At 41.4% G+C, this 16,576-nt stretch overlaps 1 protein-coding gene across 2 annotated transcripts; it reads left to right on the top strand.

The window, feature by feature from the left end:
- Positions 1 to 3,748: 3,748 nt before the first annotated feature.
- On the top strand, positions 3,749 to 15,417 carry spon2a (spondin 2a, extracellular matrix protein). Of its 2 annotated transcripts, none has more exons than XM_058649016.1 (6): positions 3,749 to 3,912; positions 7,178 to 7,406; positions 9,520 to 9,740; positions 12,967 to 13,158; positions 14,378 to 14,549; positions 14,675 to 15,417. In XM_058649016.1, exons 2-6 carry the CDS (start codon positions 7,178 to 7,180, stop codon positions 14,860 to 14,862), a joined length of 1,002 nt encoding a protein of 333 aa, XP_058504999.1. In that variant the 5' UTR covers positions 3,749 to 3,912; the 3' UTR covers positions 14,863 to 15,417. The 2 variants fall into 2 exon arrangements, with proteins under 2 accessions (XP_058504999.1, XP_058505000.1); XM_058649017.1 differs by having other exon boundaries at positions 3,813 to 3,846.
- Positions 15,418 to 16,576: the final 1,159 nt, after the last annotated feature.

The raw sequence follows: 16,576 nt of genomic DNA, 5'->3' as shown, positions 1-16,576 counted from the left end.
AATGGCATTGTGTTGCCAAAATGGTTAGAAGATTTCTGGCCAGGTCTCACAAGATTTTAGTCTCAGTGGGACTTCCTCGTATAATAAAGGTTCAATAAAATAAATTAACTTGTATTTCTGTCTGGACCAAAGTGGTAGACGGACCTGCTGACCAAAAACTTAGTGTTTCCTCTTTGTAACTCATAAAATGTACATCTTTATGGACTCTTGGACCTGGAGACGTGCTGCTGCACACCATGCCAACCAGTTTCTAGGACGGCTGACATTCAGTATTACATAAGTCTGTGTGTATAACGTTGTAGTCAAAGGAGGCCCAGGATGTGAGCAGTATTTCACAAACCTGATTCACACACACTTCAAACACATTTCGGTCTGTTTATTCCAAAGACCCATTCAGGAATGTGCAGCGCAGTGCACATGGGCATCATGCACCTCTCAGTAACGTACCCCATTAGCCTCCATGCTGTGCAGCCATCATTTTTTATTTGTTTTTTTTTTTTAGTTCAAGAGGAGGAAGTTGAGAAAGAGCCTTACAGATTTCACCAAGTCAAACCAGTAAAATGAGGGTACTAGTTTCCATGCTGCTGCTGCTGCTGCTGCTGCTGGCTCAGTACACACTTAACTACTCATCTGACAAAGAAACATCTATCCTGTCAAACTGCTGAACAACCAGGCTTTTTGGACAGTAGAATTCTCTTCCTTAACTTTTCATGGGCACTTTGTTGCGATTGCAATTATCCTCCGACCTGTTTTCCAGCCGTCTGGCTTTAGTAGTGCAATGTTGCTGTTGCCTCTGCCTTAAAACAAATCACTGTGTGCCACATGGGAATGTCGCCGGGTGACACAATATATAAACATGGCTATATTGAGAAACACAGAGAGTTGTGTGAACCTATTTGACAATGGACATTTGTTTATACTGAAATTGTGGCTTATGTCTGTATGATAAATTAGTCTCCTGACAGATGACACATTCCACTTGGAGGGATTTGACTACAGACCCCAAAATCGATTCATAGATATTTGTCTTTCATTGTCGTTGGAATGATTAAATATTACTGGAGCCACTTCAGCCTGCACAATATTTATAGTCCCTTTTCAAATATGCTGCAGTGCATCTTACATTTGACCAGCTGTCTGTACTATGAAGACTTCTTGCTGCTAAGATTTTCACTATTACCAAGCTGGTTTACTTCATAAATCACTGCAGTAACACACACATACTGCTCCAGAGCAGGTTTTCAGAGGATTACTTTGATACCTGTCAACAGACCGGCTACTTACCCATCAGTTCACTGGAAAATTGTCATTGGTCATTGAAAATGGTCATTGTTCCTAAAGGATCCTGACATTGACAACAGAGTTGACTATACATTGACAAATAATAAAGAGCAACAGATGTTATTATAGATCAGTAGAATAATTCTGCTGTCTGTATATAGATATTTTTTTTCCATGCTCCTTTTTAATAACATTGGAATGCCAGTCAATATTATCCATCTGTTCCTAATGCTGCTCTTTCCTCCTGTATGTCTGTCTTAGGGGTCTGAAGAGTTTGTGGTGGTGAAACCGAGACACTGGAGCTGGTATGGCTCTGATCCAATGGTCTGTGATTAGCTCATGGTTTTCCTCTCATTGCTCCACTCACTTGGCTCACGTAACACTAACGTAAGCACGTGATTGACAGGAAGAAAATCTTCAACTATCTTGGAGATTTGCGTCAGTCAGGCAACCTGTAGTCGTTCTGCTGCTGTATCTGGTGTCCTCTGGTGTGTGTGTGTGTGTGTGGTGTGGTTTAACTGTGCACTGTATGTGTATGTGTAGTAGTAATCAAAGTAATCGTTGATTCTTGCCAGTGCTGAGATCATATTTTGAGTGATTTGTGTGTGTGTGTGTGTGTTGTTTGCTTGCACGTATACACTGACTATGAATTAGTGACGTTTCTCATCCATCTGGATACTGAGCTCACAGACATTAATCAGCAGACTGCTGCAGAAGAGTCTGGCTTTTTTCCTGTAACCTACTTTCAACTACAGAGGCAGACAAATAAACAAACAAATAGAAAGTCGAAAACTCCTAACTGTGAGACCACTCTGTAATAATGTCACAGGAAAAGAGGAGAAAATGGACAAAACAACTATCAGCAGCCAAACAAAACCACAGCACATTCAAAACACAACATATACAATGAAAATAGCAAAGCAACAACCACATGCTCAACCTCTCCAAATTCTTTGAGTGTGACATGAGTGTGACATGAGTGTGACATCTAACGGTGACACTGCAGTGTGCAACAACCAGAGGAAGGAGGTAAACACCCTTTGACAACTCTCTCTAGTCGTCTACTCTCCCACTCTCTCTGCCCTTTCCTCACTTTTCTTTAATGGTTTATTCATCAGGTTTGTGTGGGTTTTTAGGCTGCATGTAGAAACTCGTTGGTGCACGATGGCAGCCTCCGTGAAGCAAAGCGCTTACCCAAAGACATATAAAAGGCTTATTCTGAAAACAAAACCATTTTTATTTTAAATCAGTTACGCATGCAATCATATTTATGGGTAGTATATTACGTTTTTGACAATAGATTTCACCTAAATTACTCCGAAGTTACTCACTGAACATGTACACTGTCAATGGATATGAGTGAGTCTGAATTCCATGCCCAAGTTTTTCCCCCAAATTTGTATTTGTTGATCACAGGACCCAAAGTACAAATTCTCACCTGGCCCATATCTAACTCTACCCCTCCTCTTCCTCTGTCTGCTCCTCTCCATTCTCCACTAGTTCTTGAAGGTTCACAGCAGAGCCGTACAGTGACGTGGCTGAATCCGTTTTTAAAGGTCTGCCTTTCTCCAGTTTTAGAGTTGTCTTTCAGGTCTGGCTTATGTCAGCCTGGTCAACACGATAGGACCAACTGTGCTCGATTCCACGTTAGATCACTAGCTGGACCAGGTCGCATGTGTGTGTTGTGTGAAATATCGGCTGACTGCTTTGCAGCGCGTCATGGCTGTGGATAGAAATCAGTAACTAAAGTTCCGGTCACACACACAAAAAGGCACACGCACTCAAGCGTTAAGGCTCATTTAGTCTGAGCCTTGACACGTTGATAAGTGAGTGGCGGCCGGTAACAGAAACCTCCCTGGTTGTCCATGTGTGTACCAGCTGTGGGAACTGGGACACACGCATGCATGCACAACCTGACCTGAGTAAAGGGGTTCCTCAGCTGAGATCACAGCTGGATCTGCCACAGGACAGAGGAACCATTTGTAAAAAAATCACTACATTAGCTGCAGAAATAATCTTTTAAAAAAAGGCCTTCGTTTCTGTCCCGACTCCACTGGTCTGTTCTCCAGGTTGTGTGTAAAGGCCTATTCCTCATTTTCTGCCATCTATTTTACTGCCATTATTCAGCAACTCTACACCGCTCACGTCTGACGTGTGCTGAGGAACAGGGGTAAGAAAATACACAGTGCTGCTTGGTGAATGTAAAGAAAGGCCAATGTGGTGACGATTAGCTTGTCAGCAATGAAGTTACTGAGTTTACACAGCCAACAAAATACTCGAAAGCTTGAGAGAGAAAGACAGGGGGAGAGACGAGAGGGACAGCGGAGGAGAGGAGTGGGGCTGCTAACCGCCTTTCCATACAAGGAGAGGTAGGGGGAGAAAAGAAGGGAAGGGGGAGGAGAAAGTGAGAGAAAGAGAGGAGGGTAATATGAGGAGATGCAATGAGAGAGAGAGAGGAGGAGAGAAATTTGGAAGGAGAGATAAAGACAGAGGTAAGAGGGATAAAGTCTGATAAGGCTGCACCAGTCAGCTGGCTACAGTAGAGAGACAGAGAAGAGTGATAGGGTGAGTGGATCTGTATCCTCTGCTGCTGCAGCTTCTCTCTCTCACTGACTGACTGATCAAACACAGGTAGGACTCACACACTGAGCCTCCATTCATTATTTACACTCTCTCTCTCTCTCACACACACACACACACACACACGCACACAGACAGTCTCGCTGAGGGTTGTGTTTTTTTAACAGCATGAGATCCGGCAAGTTTTTTTTGTTTGTTTTTGTGTTCCATCAGTGCAGTGGTGGAATATATTTTTAGATGTTTAACCCAAGTAAAAAGTAAAACAATTAGATTATAATTAGACAGTGTAATTACTGCTCGCTCACTTTACTGGAACACATCCAGGAGATGTGGGAAACATTTAGAAACTATAAAAGCTTCTACGGGTTAAAGTATCAAGTATGTCAAGTATTTAGCGTGACCTACTCCTGCACTTGAAGAACCCTGGCTCTCTTAAAACCTGGAGCGCAACCCTAATTAATTCTACCAGTGAAAACCTGTGTTTGTCCTACTATTTCATGTCCACAAATATCTGCTATTACACCAGGTTTATTTGAGACTTGCTTGAGCATTACATTACATTACATAACATAGTTGAAGTCATTGACAGCTTGTTAGACCTGATACTCTTCCACAGTGCATTCTGCTTCCTGTGCATCGTATTTATAACAATAGAGTCCATCCACTGTATTTCAGGCAACGTACAGCCTGTATGACTTCCCCTCCAGCGGTCAAGTGTCTGACATTTCAGAGTGTGCCAATGTACGCTGTGCAGCAGGAGTGTGTGAAGCGTTTTACCTCGCACACTCCTGAATCTAACCCTGCATCCCACCAATCTGTTTGTGCATGCATACATGCGTGCCTATGTATATGAGCTGCAGTGAGTGTCTGTGTGTGTGTGTGTGTGTGTATGCATTATCTCAGTGTGAAGTTGCTGTAATTACACGGTGAAGGTGCCCGCGGGGCAGCGGAGGCTACGATTGGCTCTGCGCCACATCCCCTCGTTTTATTAGGTCTTGTGCCTGACTGAGCTGACGGATGAGAGCATGTCTCTGGCAAGAGTGCATGCGAGTGTAAATTTTATGTTGAACATACATTATGTGCTCACTGCCCTGTGCGCAAGCAATAAAGGCCATATGGCCTAGATTCTTTGCTGCCTGTGTTTCCATCCGACATCAGCTGGTCGCTGGTCTGTGTGTTGACTGGTGAAGTTCAGTGTGGCAGTGGGGGGAATTTAAGAAATGTCTCTTTCACATGTTTTTGTGTCGGGGTGACAAGTTCAGAGGAAAAACATCTGATTAATGGTTGGCCTCATAATGTAAGAGTGGATTTCAGACAAACAATTACTGGTGTGTGGCATGATGTGAATATCCAGTAAAAAAAGAAAAGAAAAGAAAAGGTTGGTCACACACACACACACACACACACACACACACACACCTCTTTACAGCAGCTTGTGACAACACTGACCTCCTTTTCTGTAGTAAACACAGTGGGCAGAGCAGACAGGACAGACGCAGTGAACATCACACACTCGTGTGAAAAATCTCCATCTCCAGGCAGTGCACTTTCATTTCGCCGCCTTAGCTTGTTTACTATGAGTGCAGGTCAAAAAAAAAGAAAATAATTACAATGACGTCGTTTTTCCCAAAAGAAAGGCCCTTTTGGAACAAGCTGCACATGTCGCAACCTGGAGCATCATCTGCCTCCTGCAGAGAAGATCAGATGACTAAGCAGTGAGACTAATGCTGGCCACTGTGTGTCTCCACACTGGAGGTATTTTTATGGCAGGCTGTTAAACTGTGCAGTGGTTGACATACAATTAATGGAGAAATCTAGTTGATAAAGCACTCTGTGACTTGTAAGGCTGCACTTAGGGAAGTGTCAGAGTTTGAGTTTTGCAGCTGAATTGGCAGAGTAACACAATCTGACCTCTGGAAATAGACTTCAGGGACAATGTGCAGCTGGACATGAACTTTGTGTGTGTGATTGTGTGTGTGTGTGCGTGCACATGTGCATGTGTGAGTTTGTGAGCTGCTCTACTTGCCCAAATTTAACTGGCTGCATTCTGCAGCTGCTTGGAGGTTTCATTATAGTATAGTATCTCACAGAATCGCCACACGAGGCTGCAGCCACAAAAACATTACTCTCCCTTTCTCGAACATTCAAACTCAGAAAAATTCATCTGTCATCAAGTCATAAACTTCTGTCTGAAAGTTAAGCCATGTGCCAATAAAGCAGTACATAAGTGAAATAACATCATTTTTGCAATGCCTTTTTAGTCCAAAGTACTTTTTTTAAGTACATTCAAGGAAAGTGTCCTCATGCAGATATTTGAAACTATATTAACTATTAACGCTTAATCTATCTATCTGTCTGTCTAATAAGCTGTAGTACTTGGAACAACAATCAAAAACAGTAATAATAAAAATATAACAACAGTAAAAACAATGATAGATGCACTAATTCACACACCTACACACACACACACGTATACACATACACAGTTCGTCTTAGTTGTGTTGCCCTGGGAATCTGATGGAGGAGAGCAGAGACGGGATGAGAATATGGGTGGAAAAGGTGATGAGAGGAGGATGAGTTGGAGAGAAGTGTTTGGAAGGGAGGAGTGCAGAAGGAAGACAAATCAGCAAGGCTCTGAATTACTTACATCACACAGAGAGTCCTGCTGACAGCTGAGTCAGAGACACATTTTTGAGGCGCACAGAGACACACACACACACACACACACACACAAAGGCGTGAGTGTGAGTCTGACTCAGCGGCAGCAGCCAGTGGTCATTAGATGGTCAGTCACTGAGGTCAGTAGAGCAGACAGGGTTTACATGTGTCCTCAGAGATGTCAGCCGTGTTGTTTTATTTTGGAGCGGCTTCTGTGGCTGACATTACCATGGATGTTAACTGCTTTGCCGTGTATCCACAGACTGGCTCTGCACCAACACGCAGCGCAGCTCAGGAGATAGTATTAGATTTCCCTTTTTTTAAATTGAAGGCTTGAGGGTCAATAGGTTCACAAAGCTTTGTTCTCTGATAAAATAAATGTGTTGTGATATGAGGTCAGGGGCGTGGAATTTCCCCTCTTGTACTGATTTTCCAGGATTGTCTGGGTTTGGTTTCCTAAATGTACATGTTATGATCTTTTCCTTTGTTTGCCGGAGATAATGTGCCAAAGTGCTTTTTCAGCAGCTTTTCATTATAAGATACACCACACATTTAAAGAAAAGTGTGTGTGCAGATTTGTTTTTTTTTTGGATACATCTCTCTACCATGGGTGAATAAGACTTCACACAATCATTTTTCATTTCTCCATTTCTTCCAGATGATGTCATCGGAGCACCTGACCTGTGGTTGGCTGCAGCAGCTACTCATTGTGCTTCTGAAGCTTTGCCTTGCGTTTGCTGGGCCTTTGCGAGCGCTCAATGGAACTGAATGCACAGCCAAGGGTCCTGCTTCCTACATCCTGGTCTTTACAGGTCACTGGAGCCCACAGGCCTTTCCCAAGCAGTATCCACTGTTCCGTCCCCCTGCACAGTGGTCCAAACTCATAGGTGAGACAAAAAAAAAAAGGATCATGAAATATCTCTGTAATACCGGACAAAAATTCACTGAATTTAGGGTTATTATTTTAGGCTTGCAACAGTTTTGCAAAGCTTTTGGTGGGGCACTGACCCTGTCCTTCACATACACACACACACACACACACACATACACAGTTGTGAAAGATGTTAATTAGCAAGGCAGCAAGAGGCAGCGAGCAACAAGAAAGACAGCTTGAATGCTACCAGATGGGTGTTTTCTCTCTCTGTTTCTCTAACTTCTGTCTAGCTGTATCTGTAATATTTCTCTATTACTTTAGCTCAGTCCGACTCTCTTTACCACATTTCCGCCGGTTTACCACAAGGTTGGCAGTAAAGACTGGAGTCAAGGCTTTGGGGGTGGGTGATGATAGTTGGGGTGTGATGTGTCAGACCACGTAACTCTGCAGGGAAAGAAGAAGAAGAGACTCGGGTGCTTTGATTCTGCTCTTTTCCAAGAGCCTTGGACAATGGTATGGATGGCAGATGTTTGTATAGTACATATGTGTGCATGTACATACATAGTATGTACATGGATTGTTGGATTGTTCATGTGTGTCACCCATTGTGCCCTGCAAGAAGATGATGCTTGAGACCAGATTCTCACTCTCCAATAATTACTTTTATTGTGCCAGGAAAAGGGCACTAGCGGACATGGGGAAATGAGTGTCCATGTTAAAGTTGCCTTCATGCAGATGCAGACAAAATGAATCGATATTAAGAAAGTGTTTGTTAGAAATTAAACGCCATGAGTATATTAGCCAACGATTAGTGAATAGTTAGCAGGGATGGCACAATGCCACTTTTTTGTGTCCTATATGGATACCAGTATCACAAACCTGAGTATCTACTGATATCTACTGTATATCAGTCCAATATAATCATATTAGACCTTTTAAACTATGAAGCTGTGAACAACATATTTGTGCCATATCAAGACACAATTCAACAAATATTCATTGTTAAAGTGAAACAGGTGAACGACGAGGACATGTGAACGACGAGGACATGTGAATGATGAGGACAGGTTAATGAACTGGCGTTAATTAAGGTCCCTGAGTGAGGGAGAAAGTTAAAACATTTGTGACCTTTGACCCATTTTGATAGTACAACCACTGGAGGCGTTTAGGGGCCTGTGATGGTTTTGTGTTGCTTTTTATGGCATCAAGCGACCAAGGACACTGTTATACAGGGGAGAGGGAATGGAGTTTGTCACAGCCAAAGAAAAAGCATGAGCAATTTAAGAAGGGCGAGACCTGGACTTCACCGTCTTGGTGGGACTTTCATGTGATGTTTTCTCATGTTTCAAGGTCTTGACGCTTGTGGGAAATTTGTTAGCATGGAAATGTAATTAAGTGCACAAGTAATGGCAGTTTGGGGAGAAACGGGATAGTGTGTGAAGTGCGCTGCACATGTTGTGTGTGTGTGGCTCGGTGCGGTGTGTGTGTGTGTTAATGCATGTGTCTAGGGCATTTAAGTATAAATGCATGGTTGTGTATGTGTGCCGCTACACAGCTCTGAAAAGTGAGGTAAGGCAGAACCATCAGAGCATTTGTCAGCGTGTTTCTGGCTAACCTTACTCTGCCCTTAAAACCACTGCGCAGGCCAGTGGCTCTACGGGTTTGAGTAAGAAGCTCCACAACCTGTGGTACAAACAGTTTAACCTAAATTAGTCTCTTGATTCATAACAGATTTCATAGATAACAGAACTGAATATGATAATGTGAAGCAAATACTGCTGTTGGCCCAAACAGCAAGAAAACATTTTCATCTTCCTTTTTTTTTGTCCACTATCTGGCTGCCAACTCTGAGCTCCTGACCCGTCTTTTGGCTGCTCCAGCCTGTGTTGTGGTTTTGTCAGTGATAGATAGAGATAGAGAAAACTCTAACCATGCAATAATTCAAAAGACATGCTACTCTTTTTAAGTGTTATTTGCTGAAGTGCAGGAGGTAAAATGCAGGCTCCATGGAAATGATCTCACCGTCTGGCTGAGGCTCTGTGGTACTTCAATGCCATTGATATGCGTTTCACTAAGCATAATGCTCCTGTCCTCTTCTCTCTCTTGTCTTTCTTTTCTCCCTTTAGCGGTCAGCCATACTCGTCATTTTCGACTGTGGGAGGAGGGTGCTTCGGCCAGTGCAGGAGTGCAGATCTTTGCTGAACTCGGGTTGACAGTGGAGCTGATGAAGGCAGCCAAGGAGGCCAGAAAGAGACGCGTGGTTGGCGCCATGTACCGAACGGCAGGAATCCCTAATGGCATCGGGCACAGCTCCACAGAGTTGCTCATGCAGCCCCGGAACTCCGTGGTAGGCACAAATAAAGAGTGAAGTACTTATCCACAAAAGCACACACATGCTCAGACACACAAGTCACAGAGTCACACAAACCATCTGTTTGACCTGATCTTTTCAGTCGTTTGGTGACCTGCTCCCATAACGACCAAACGCTTCACCTCGGTCTTTCCACTTACCATCCACATCCATCCTGCCCAGTCTGTTCTCTGTCTGCCACCTGTCCCACTGAACTCTGTGAGCTTGGGGTGATGTTAAGCTAAAGGAAAAGTCTGTGGATTTTGAGAAATAATGCTTTTTTCTTTTCTTTTTTTGTTTCTTTGTTAAATATGGCGAAACAACAGCCTGCTGTAGTGACTTCCTGTCTTAAAGTAAAATACCCCCTTGTAACAAAAACACATTTGTTTTTACACGTCACGACAATATAGTGATGTGTAAGAACCAATGTGTTTTTTTATGTTCCGCGTCAAAGAAAAAATATTACATAGATATTTGTTGCTGATAGATGATTTGTTTTTTATATTTATTTATTAGGAATTTATTTAGATTTTTCTATATGCACAACATACACGCAACAACACAAGGACCCACATTTCTGACTACAAAGCACATCCAAAAATACTTTTGTTTCTTACTTTGATACTTAAAAAAACAGATAACAAAAGCAAAATAAACAAAGGAATCATACATAAATGACAACTTGATGGCCAGTAGCTTCAAAGCTGTTAAGTCAGCTACAACAAGGCATGTAGCTGATCTGTTCAGAGCCAACCTTGTCCTTTATCCTTGGATCCAATCTTCATGCTAACCAACAGATGTCTTTGGTAGCATATATAGCATAAAGATGTTCTTTGTCACTCTTTTATCCAAATCAATAGAAATGATAAGATTTTCCATAGTTGTTTTACTGCACCTCAACGGTGAAAATAATCCAAAATTAATAATAAATTATTAACAATAATAGCCCATGTTTAAGGTCAACAAATGGGCTGAGGCGGGAGGACTGTGTTTGGTCTACAGGCTTAATCTCCGACTTGTGTGAGCTACATCTTTGCTCATCTCTGGACTGCAGGGTAAAGCTGGTGCAGAATAGTGAGTGAGTTTGGGAGCCAAGGTCATGGCTGGAGGCTCGGGCTAAATTTGGAGCCAGGGCTTAAACAGTGGCAATGTATTTAAGGCAGGAAGGAGTATGGCTCTGTGGAAAAATATGTCATACTGTTCACAGAGTTAACGCCAGAAATGAAGTATTCCTTTACATGTAGCTGATGAATTAGAAGGAAAGAAGTGAGGGGGGTGGGGGGGGGGGGGGTTGATATTTAGAAAAAGGTGTGTTCCTGACTGAAAGTCTTGTGACCTACATTTATTTATTGATTATTCCACTGGCTGAAACCAAGAGCCCTTACAAATCATAAACAACTCTGTCAGAGGGCATTTTTGTTATGGACAGCAGCAGCAGCAGCAGCAGCAGCAGCAGCAGCATTACAGCTGGTTGTCTGACTGCATGATGTCAGTGGCTGCTTTTTAACGGGTCTGTCTGTTTTTAGATCAGTAGACAAATGGCCCAAGAGTGAGACTAAATCATTACTGTGTTTGAGTCTGTTGATGGTTTTGTCTGTTGTTCTGCTTTCCTGCCTGTCTGTTTCTAGTTCTCTCTCTTATTTATAAATACCTTCCCTTTCCTCTCGTCCACAAACCAACACATTCATACGAAATGCTTAAAAAATCCCAAACACATATGATTTTTATCTCCACAGTCATGAGTCGACTGCTGTAGCTGTTACATTTGTAATTTGAAACAGAAAACGCCAAATGAGTAACATACAAGGTCCAGCTGGAGTTGTTGCTCACGATACAGTGTTTTATAAGATCAGTGGCACCACAGAAAACCAGAAGGAAACTGAGCATGGAGGTGCTTGTAATGCACTTCCTTACTTTATTGCTTGGGTTAAGAATATATTCTAAATTGCAGACCTCTGCTGACAGATCAGGCACACGATGAGGAGAGGACATCTTTTGCTGAGTGACCCAATGGATAAAGCAGGGCGGCTTCTTGGAGAGAACACCGGGTCCGAGTGAAATGGACAGGATTCAAATTAGTGAGGGAGGAAAGAAGGGATATAGCAGAGGTTTCAGCAGATCTGGTTTCTGCTGCAGTTTCGGGCATCCATCATGCATGTGATGCACAACAGAAAACAGACCCGGTCTCTGTGAATTGTTTTTCTGTTCAGTACTCGGTACTTGACTTTCACACTGTCCTTTCGTAGCCACCCAAAGCTGTCCCAAACATCCTACCTTGAGCACAGAATATATTGGGCTACAAATAAGGAGACGTTTGGTGTTCTCTGGGTGTCTGCCACCCCAGCGTGTGCTGACCCATAGGCCATTTCCTGTATGAGTCACCAGCTCTCGGAAACCATCCATCACACTGGAGACACAGCGCAGGGAAATTGAATGGGTACATGTGTGCACACACATGCAGTTCCCCATGACCCACTTCCATTGATGTGATCATTTATAAATTACACTCTGTGGTAAATATAATGTGGTCTACTACTCAATCTTTTTCATTTTTTTCTACACAACACATTTTTATAGACAAGGGGCAGTTTAACTTTCTTTCTCAGCTCCACAGTTCATCCTCATTCTGGCTGTTTGCAGGTTTAGACTTTTGACCTGAGCCATGAAAATATCCACAATTAGTCCAGTGTGTCAAGTGAGATTGATTATAACTTTCAGTACATTTTTCTTGTAGTTTCAGTTCTAGTTGAAAACTTGAAGAAGCAAATAAAGCTGCACCTACTCATTAGTGTGTCAGTAGTCAGACACAGGACATTCAAATCAATTATTTTGGGTGTAGAATAAAAAAAAGGTACCTCAGTGGCTCTGTAGGGTCTCCTGCAGTTATAGTGGCCGGCATGGGTCTGATGGGTGAGATGACCTTTTGCTCCACACTTTATATTTGTCTGTTGTTTTTTTGTTATTGATGTTTTTTTTTTTATCATGTCTTATGTCACTGGAGGTTCAAAGAATCACTTTCACCACACATGACATTTAAGTTGATTGAAGCTTCTGGCGTTAGTTGTTGAGTTGCTGAAAACACATCCATCTTCTTTATTTTAAATCACTCTTACCTGTCTGGTTAAGTAGATTAATGAAATAATTGATTATTAATTTCTTATCCTTCTATTGAATTGTGTAAAGTTAATATACCTTTACGTCGTCTTCTCTCTCCAATCAACAGTTGTCAGTGATGGTGAAGATGATCCCCAGCCCCGACTGGTTTGTCGGTGTGGACAGCGTTAACCTTTGCGAGGGCAGCGAGTGGAAACAGGAAGTGACCATTGACCTCCATCCTTATGATGCAGGGACAGACAGCGGATTCACTTTCTCCTCCCCCAACTTCCCCACTAGTCCCCAAGAAAACATTACAAAGGTGAGCTTCTGCCATGCAGTATAAAAAACGGCTTCCACTCGTAGGATGACGTATTTATTGTGTCATTCATGCATTCATTTCGTGGTGACAAACAGAAAGGTTGATGGTCCTCGTCTTGGGAAATAGTTTAGCCACATGTGTGGGGATGGGACATCATACTTTGCTGTCTACACTTCACTGACTGACCGATGACTGAAATGATTTGAATAAAAATGGTCTCTATTACGCAATAGAGCATCAAGTATAATGTGTTTAAAAGCAGTCATTCTCACAAGAGATTTCTTTTGGGCTGCCAAAAAAATTTACACAATTTTATTCCAGGATTTATGTTTATATGTTTTAAATATCGTGCATAAAATGAAGTTGTGAATCATTTCTCAAACATACAGTATACCACTTGGAAAAGTCTGGTTTACCTATTAAAAAATATTAGATAAGAAACCTTATGCACAAATTTGCTCTTGTGAATTAGGTCATGATATTTTATCATCTTTAAAGGTAACTTATGTAAAAGATGTACATCAGTGACCTTTAACATTTAAACCGGTCACTGCAATCCCATTTAAAAGCATTGCAGGGGCATAGTTGCCAGATTTTTTTCCAAAAATACAGAAATAAGACACCACACTTATACCAATTATACCAATTATACCATTACACTGTGTTCATGTCCAAACACATCTACATACATAACTGTCCCACCGTCTATTCATCAGATGATGAGAGGAGACGACAAGGCAACAATAATATACATGAAATATCCACTGACGAGGTGTAAGAGAAAGAGCGTTACCTAACCTTGGATAAAGGTCTTCGTGTTGCTTCCCTGTCCGGAGGAAAAGTATCCCTACATGTCTGTAGTCAGCTCCCTCTCCCATTTCACTCGTCTACTTTTTAACACATCACACCAGTATTGTTCACTATGCTTGCTCTGCTAGTATCCCGTGTGCTGAGTTTGCAGCCTGCAAATGATAATTTATTTGTGAATATACTGGCTGCACCATTGTTATCAAAAAAGCCAGTATTTCACTTTAACATGTGTCCTCAGTCTGTGGTGACACATCATGGTCATTTTATGTGTTATTATAACACATTTATCATATTACTTTTCAAAGTGTGTTGGGACACACTGTTTTAAAGTGAGCTGTTGTGTTATTTAAACTTGTGTCAACAGAACTAAGCTGATCTGTTGTTTTTTTTTTTTTTGCTGATTGTTCAGATCACATCTCAGATGCCAAACCACCCGGCCAACTCCTTCTACTATCCACGCTTAAAGGAGCTGCCACCAATGGCCAGCATAAGGATCACTCGACAGAAGAGGTTTCCTGACCGTCAAACCCCAATATCCAATCATATTCTGCCTAACTCCATCAGTCCGCAGCGCTTCTCAGGTAAGACCATAAAGACTCCATATTAGTGCTGGCCAAAAGTTTTACCTGGGAGGACCAAAAATTAAACCACAAGATGATTTGAATTAAAGGTATTTATTTAATCTGTCTTTCTCCCTTCCACACAGTGACACCACTGGACTGTGAAGTGTCTCTCTGGTCATCCTGGGGTTTGTGTCTGGGTCCTTGCTCCAGAGGGGGCACTCGCCACCGCACCAGGTACATCCTTCTGAGGCCAGCAAATGCTGGCGTCCCCTGTCCTGAGCTGGAGGAACAGGCTGAATGTGTACCACACAGCTGTAGGAAACACCACTAATCCACAGAAATATTGCCAGTATTGGATAGTGGGACTCTTACATTATCACTGCTGGATTGAGAAAGATGTGTATATATACAATACACTTATCAGATCAGTCATGATCTGTTTGTAACCAGCAACACAAGTTTTTTAAGGTTACGCTGATAGAGGCACACCGATGTCACAAATGAACACATTTCACATGCACACATGCACATGTATCCACACAGGTAGGAACAGAAGTCTCCACACAAAGATCCTTGCATATACTGCATACTATCAGGCATTAGTTTACCTATGGCACATGCAGCTCTTTAAAAAATAACCTCACACCCTGACAATATATAAATATCACCCTTCACAAGAAAAAATAGAACCCTAATAGCTGACTTGAAGCATAGAGCCAGTATGAAGATGCTGACCTATTTTGTAACAAAATGCATTTTAAAAAAGAAAGTAAAATAAAGATGAATATTTGTTGTATTATCCTTTTTGATATTTTAATGTTAAGATTTTGTACATACTGTGCCGATGTATAACTTGTGAATAAATATGGAGGCGTTTTTTCAAATAGAGGACATCTCAGTTTTTTACTTGGAAAGTGTTATCATGTTGGAACAAATACAAAACTTGTTTGAGACCATGCTACCTGTCATACATGATGAATTTACTTTGACATGTCTTAATATGTACCCAAAGAACACTTGTACTGCATAAATGCAAATAATACACAGCTGTAAATATGTTATGTGTTACTAATATATGTTACTAATGCCATATATTCACCAAAATAGCAGTTACTATTTATACATATTCATTGATGAAAATCAGATGTGTTCTTCTCACAGTGCTAAACGTTGATAACACTGTGATTGGTGGACATTGTCTCCCTCAATTGTGGCACTTGTAGGGGTTTATAATTCATAAATAAAAGAAGTCTTCACTCTGGCAGAAAAAGAAATACAAGCTGCTTTCTGCTAAGCAAGGAAGTTTGTGGCAATGCAGCACCCCCTAGTGTTCAAAAACAACAACGCCGATATAATACTGTATAAATAACACAGGTCCACCCAGCTGATGAGTCTGTCCAGCATGTTCAAAGTTTCTTTGTAATGTATTGTTTTTATTATAAATATATGTACACGTATGTGTGATTGTGAACTTGCAACGAGGCAAATCATCCAGGTTTAAATGAATTATTAGCTTATAAAATATTCCCTTATGTCTTGTGCCAAAATGGAAAATGAATACAACCCCTATTCAGATATTTTTTAATTTGAATACTAATTTGACCTTTCATCTATTTTTTGAAATACATTATTTATTTCTTAGAATGGTTAAGTTCTTTTTTCTCCACGTGGGGAGAAGAAGACTCATCTTTAAAGGTACAGTGTGTAAACTTGTGAATAACAAGTGAATATCCTTCACCTCACTATTCCCTTCCAAGTGTGCTGGATAACTTGCAGCTAATACATGTATAATTTATTTTATCTTCAAAATTAAAAATAATTAATAAATTGTAACGAACCAAGGATGGAGCGTTTGAAAACATAATGTAAAAACTGTGTTGGGCTTGTTCTCAGATCTTTCCTACTAATTTCAAATGCAGAACGGTTGATTCTTGTTTTGATATCGTTCTTTATATTTTTTGTTGTATAATTTACTATTAATATTATTATAAAATAATACAAATCCATCCGTTCACTCTAGGCGAGGTGTTAACACTGCGGAAAAT

Source organism: Solea solea, chromosome 14, assembly GCF_958295425.1.
Source record: "Solea solea chromosome 14, fSolSol10.1, whole genome shotgun sequence".
In the NCBI taxonomy this organism is placed as follows: domain Eukaryota; kingdom Metazoa; phylum Chordata; class Actinopteri; order Pleuronectiformes; family Soleidae; genus Solea; species Solea solea.
The sequence above is the reverse complement of the archived record's forward strand: the minus strand, read 5'-3'. Positions and strand labels throughout refer to the sequence as shown.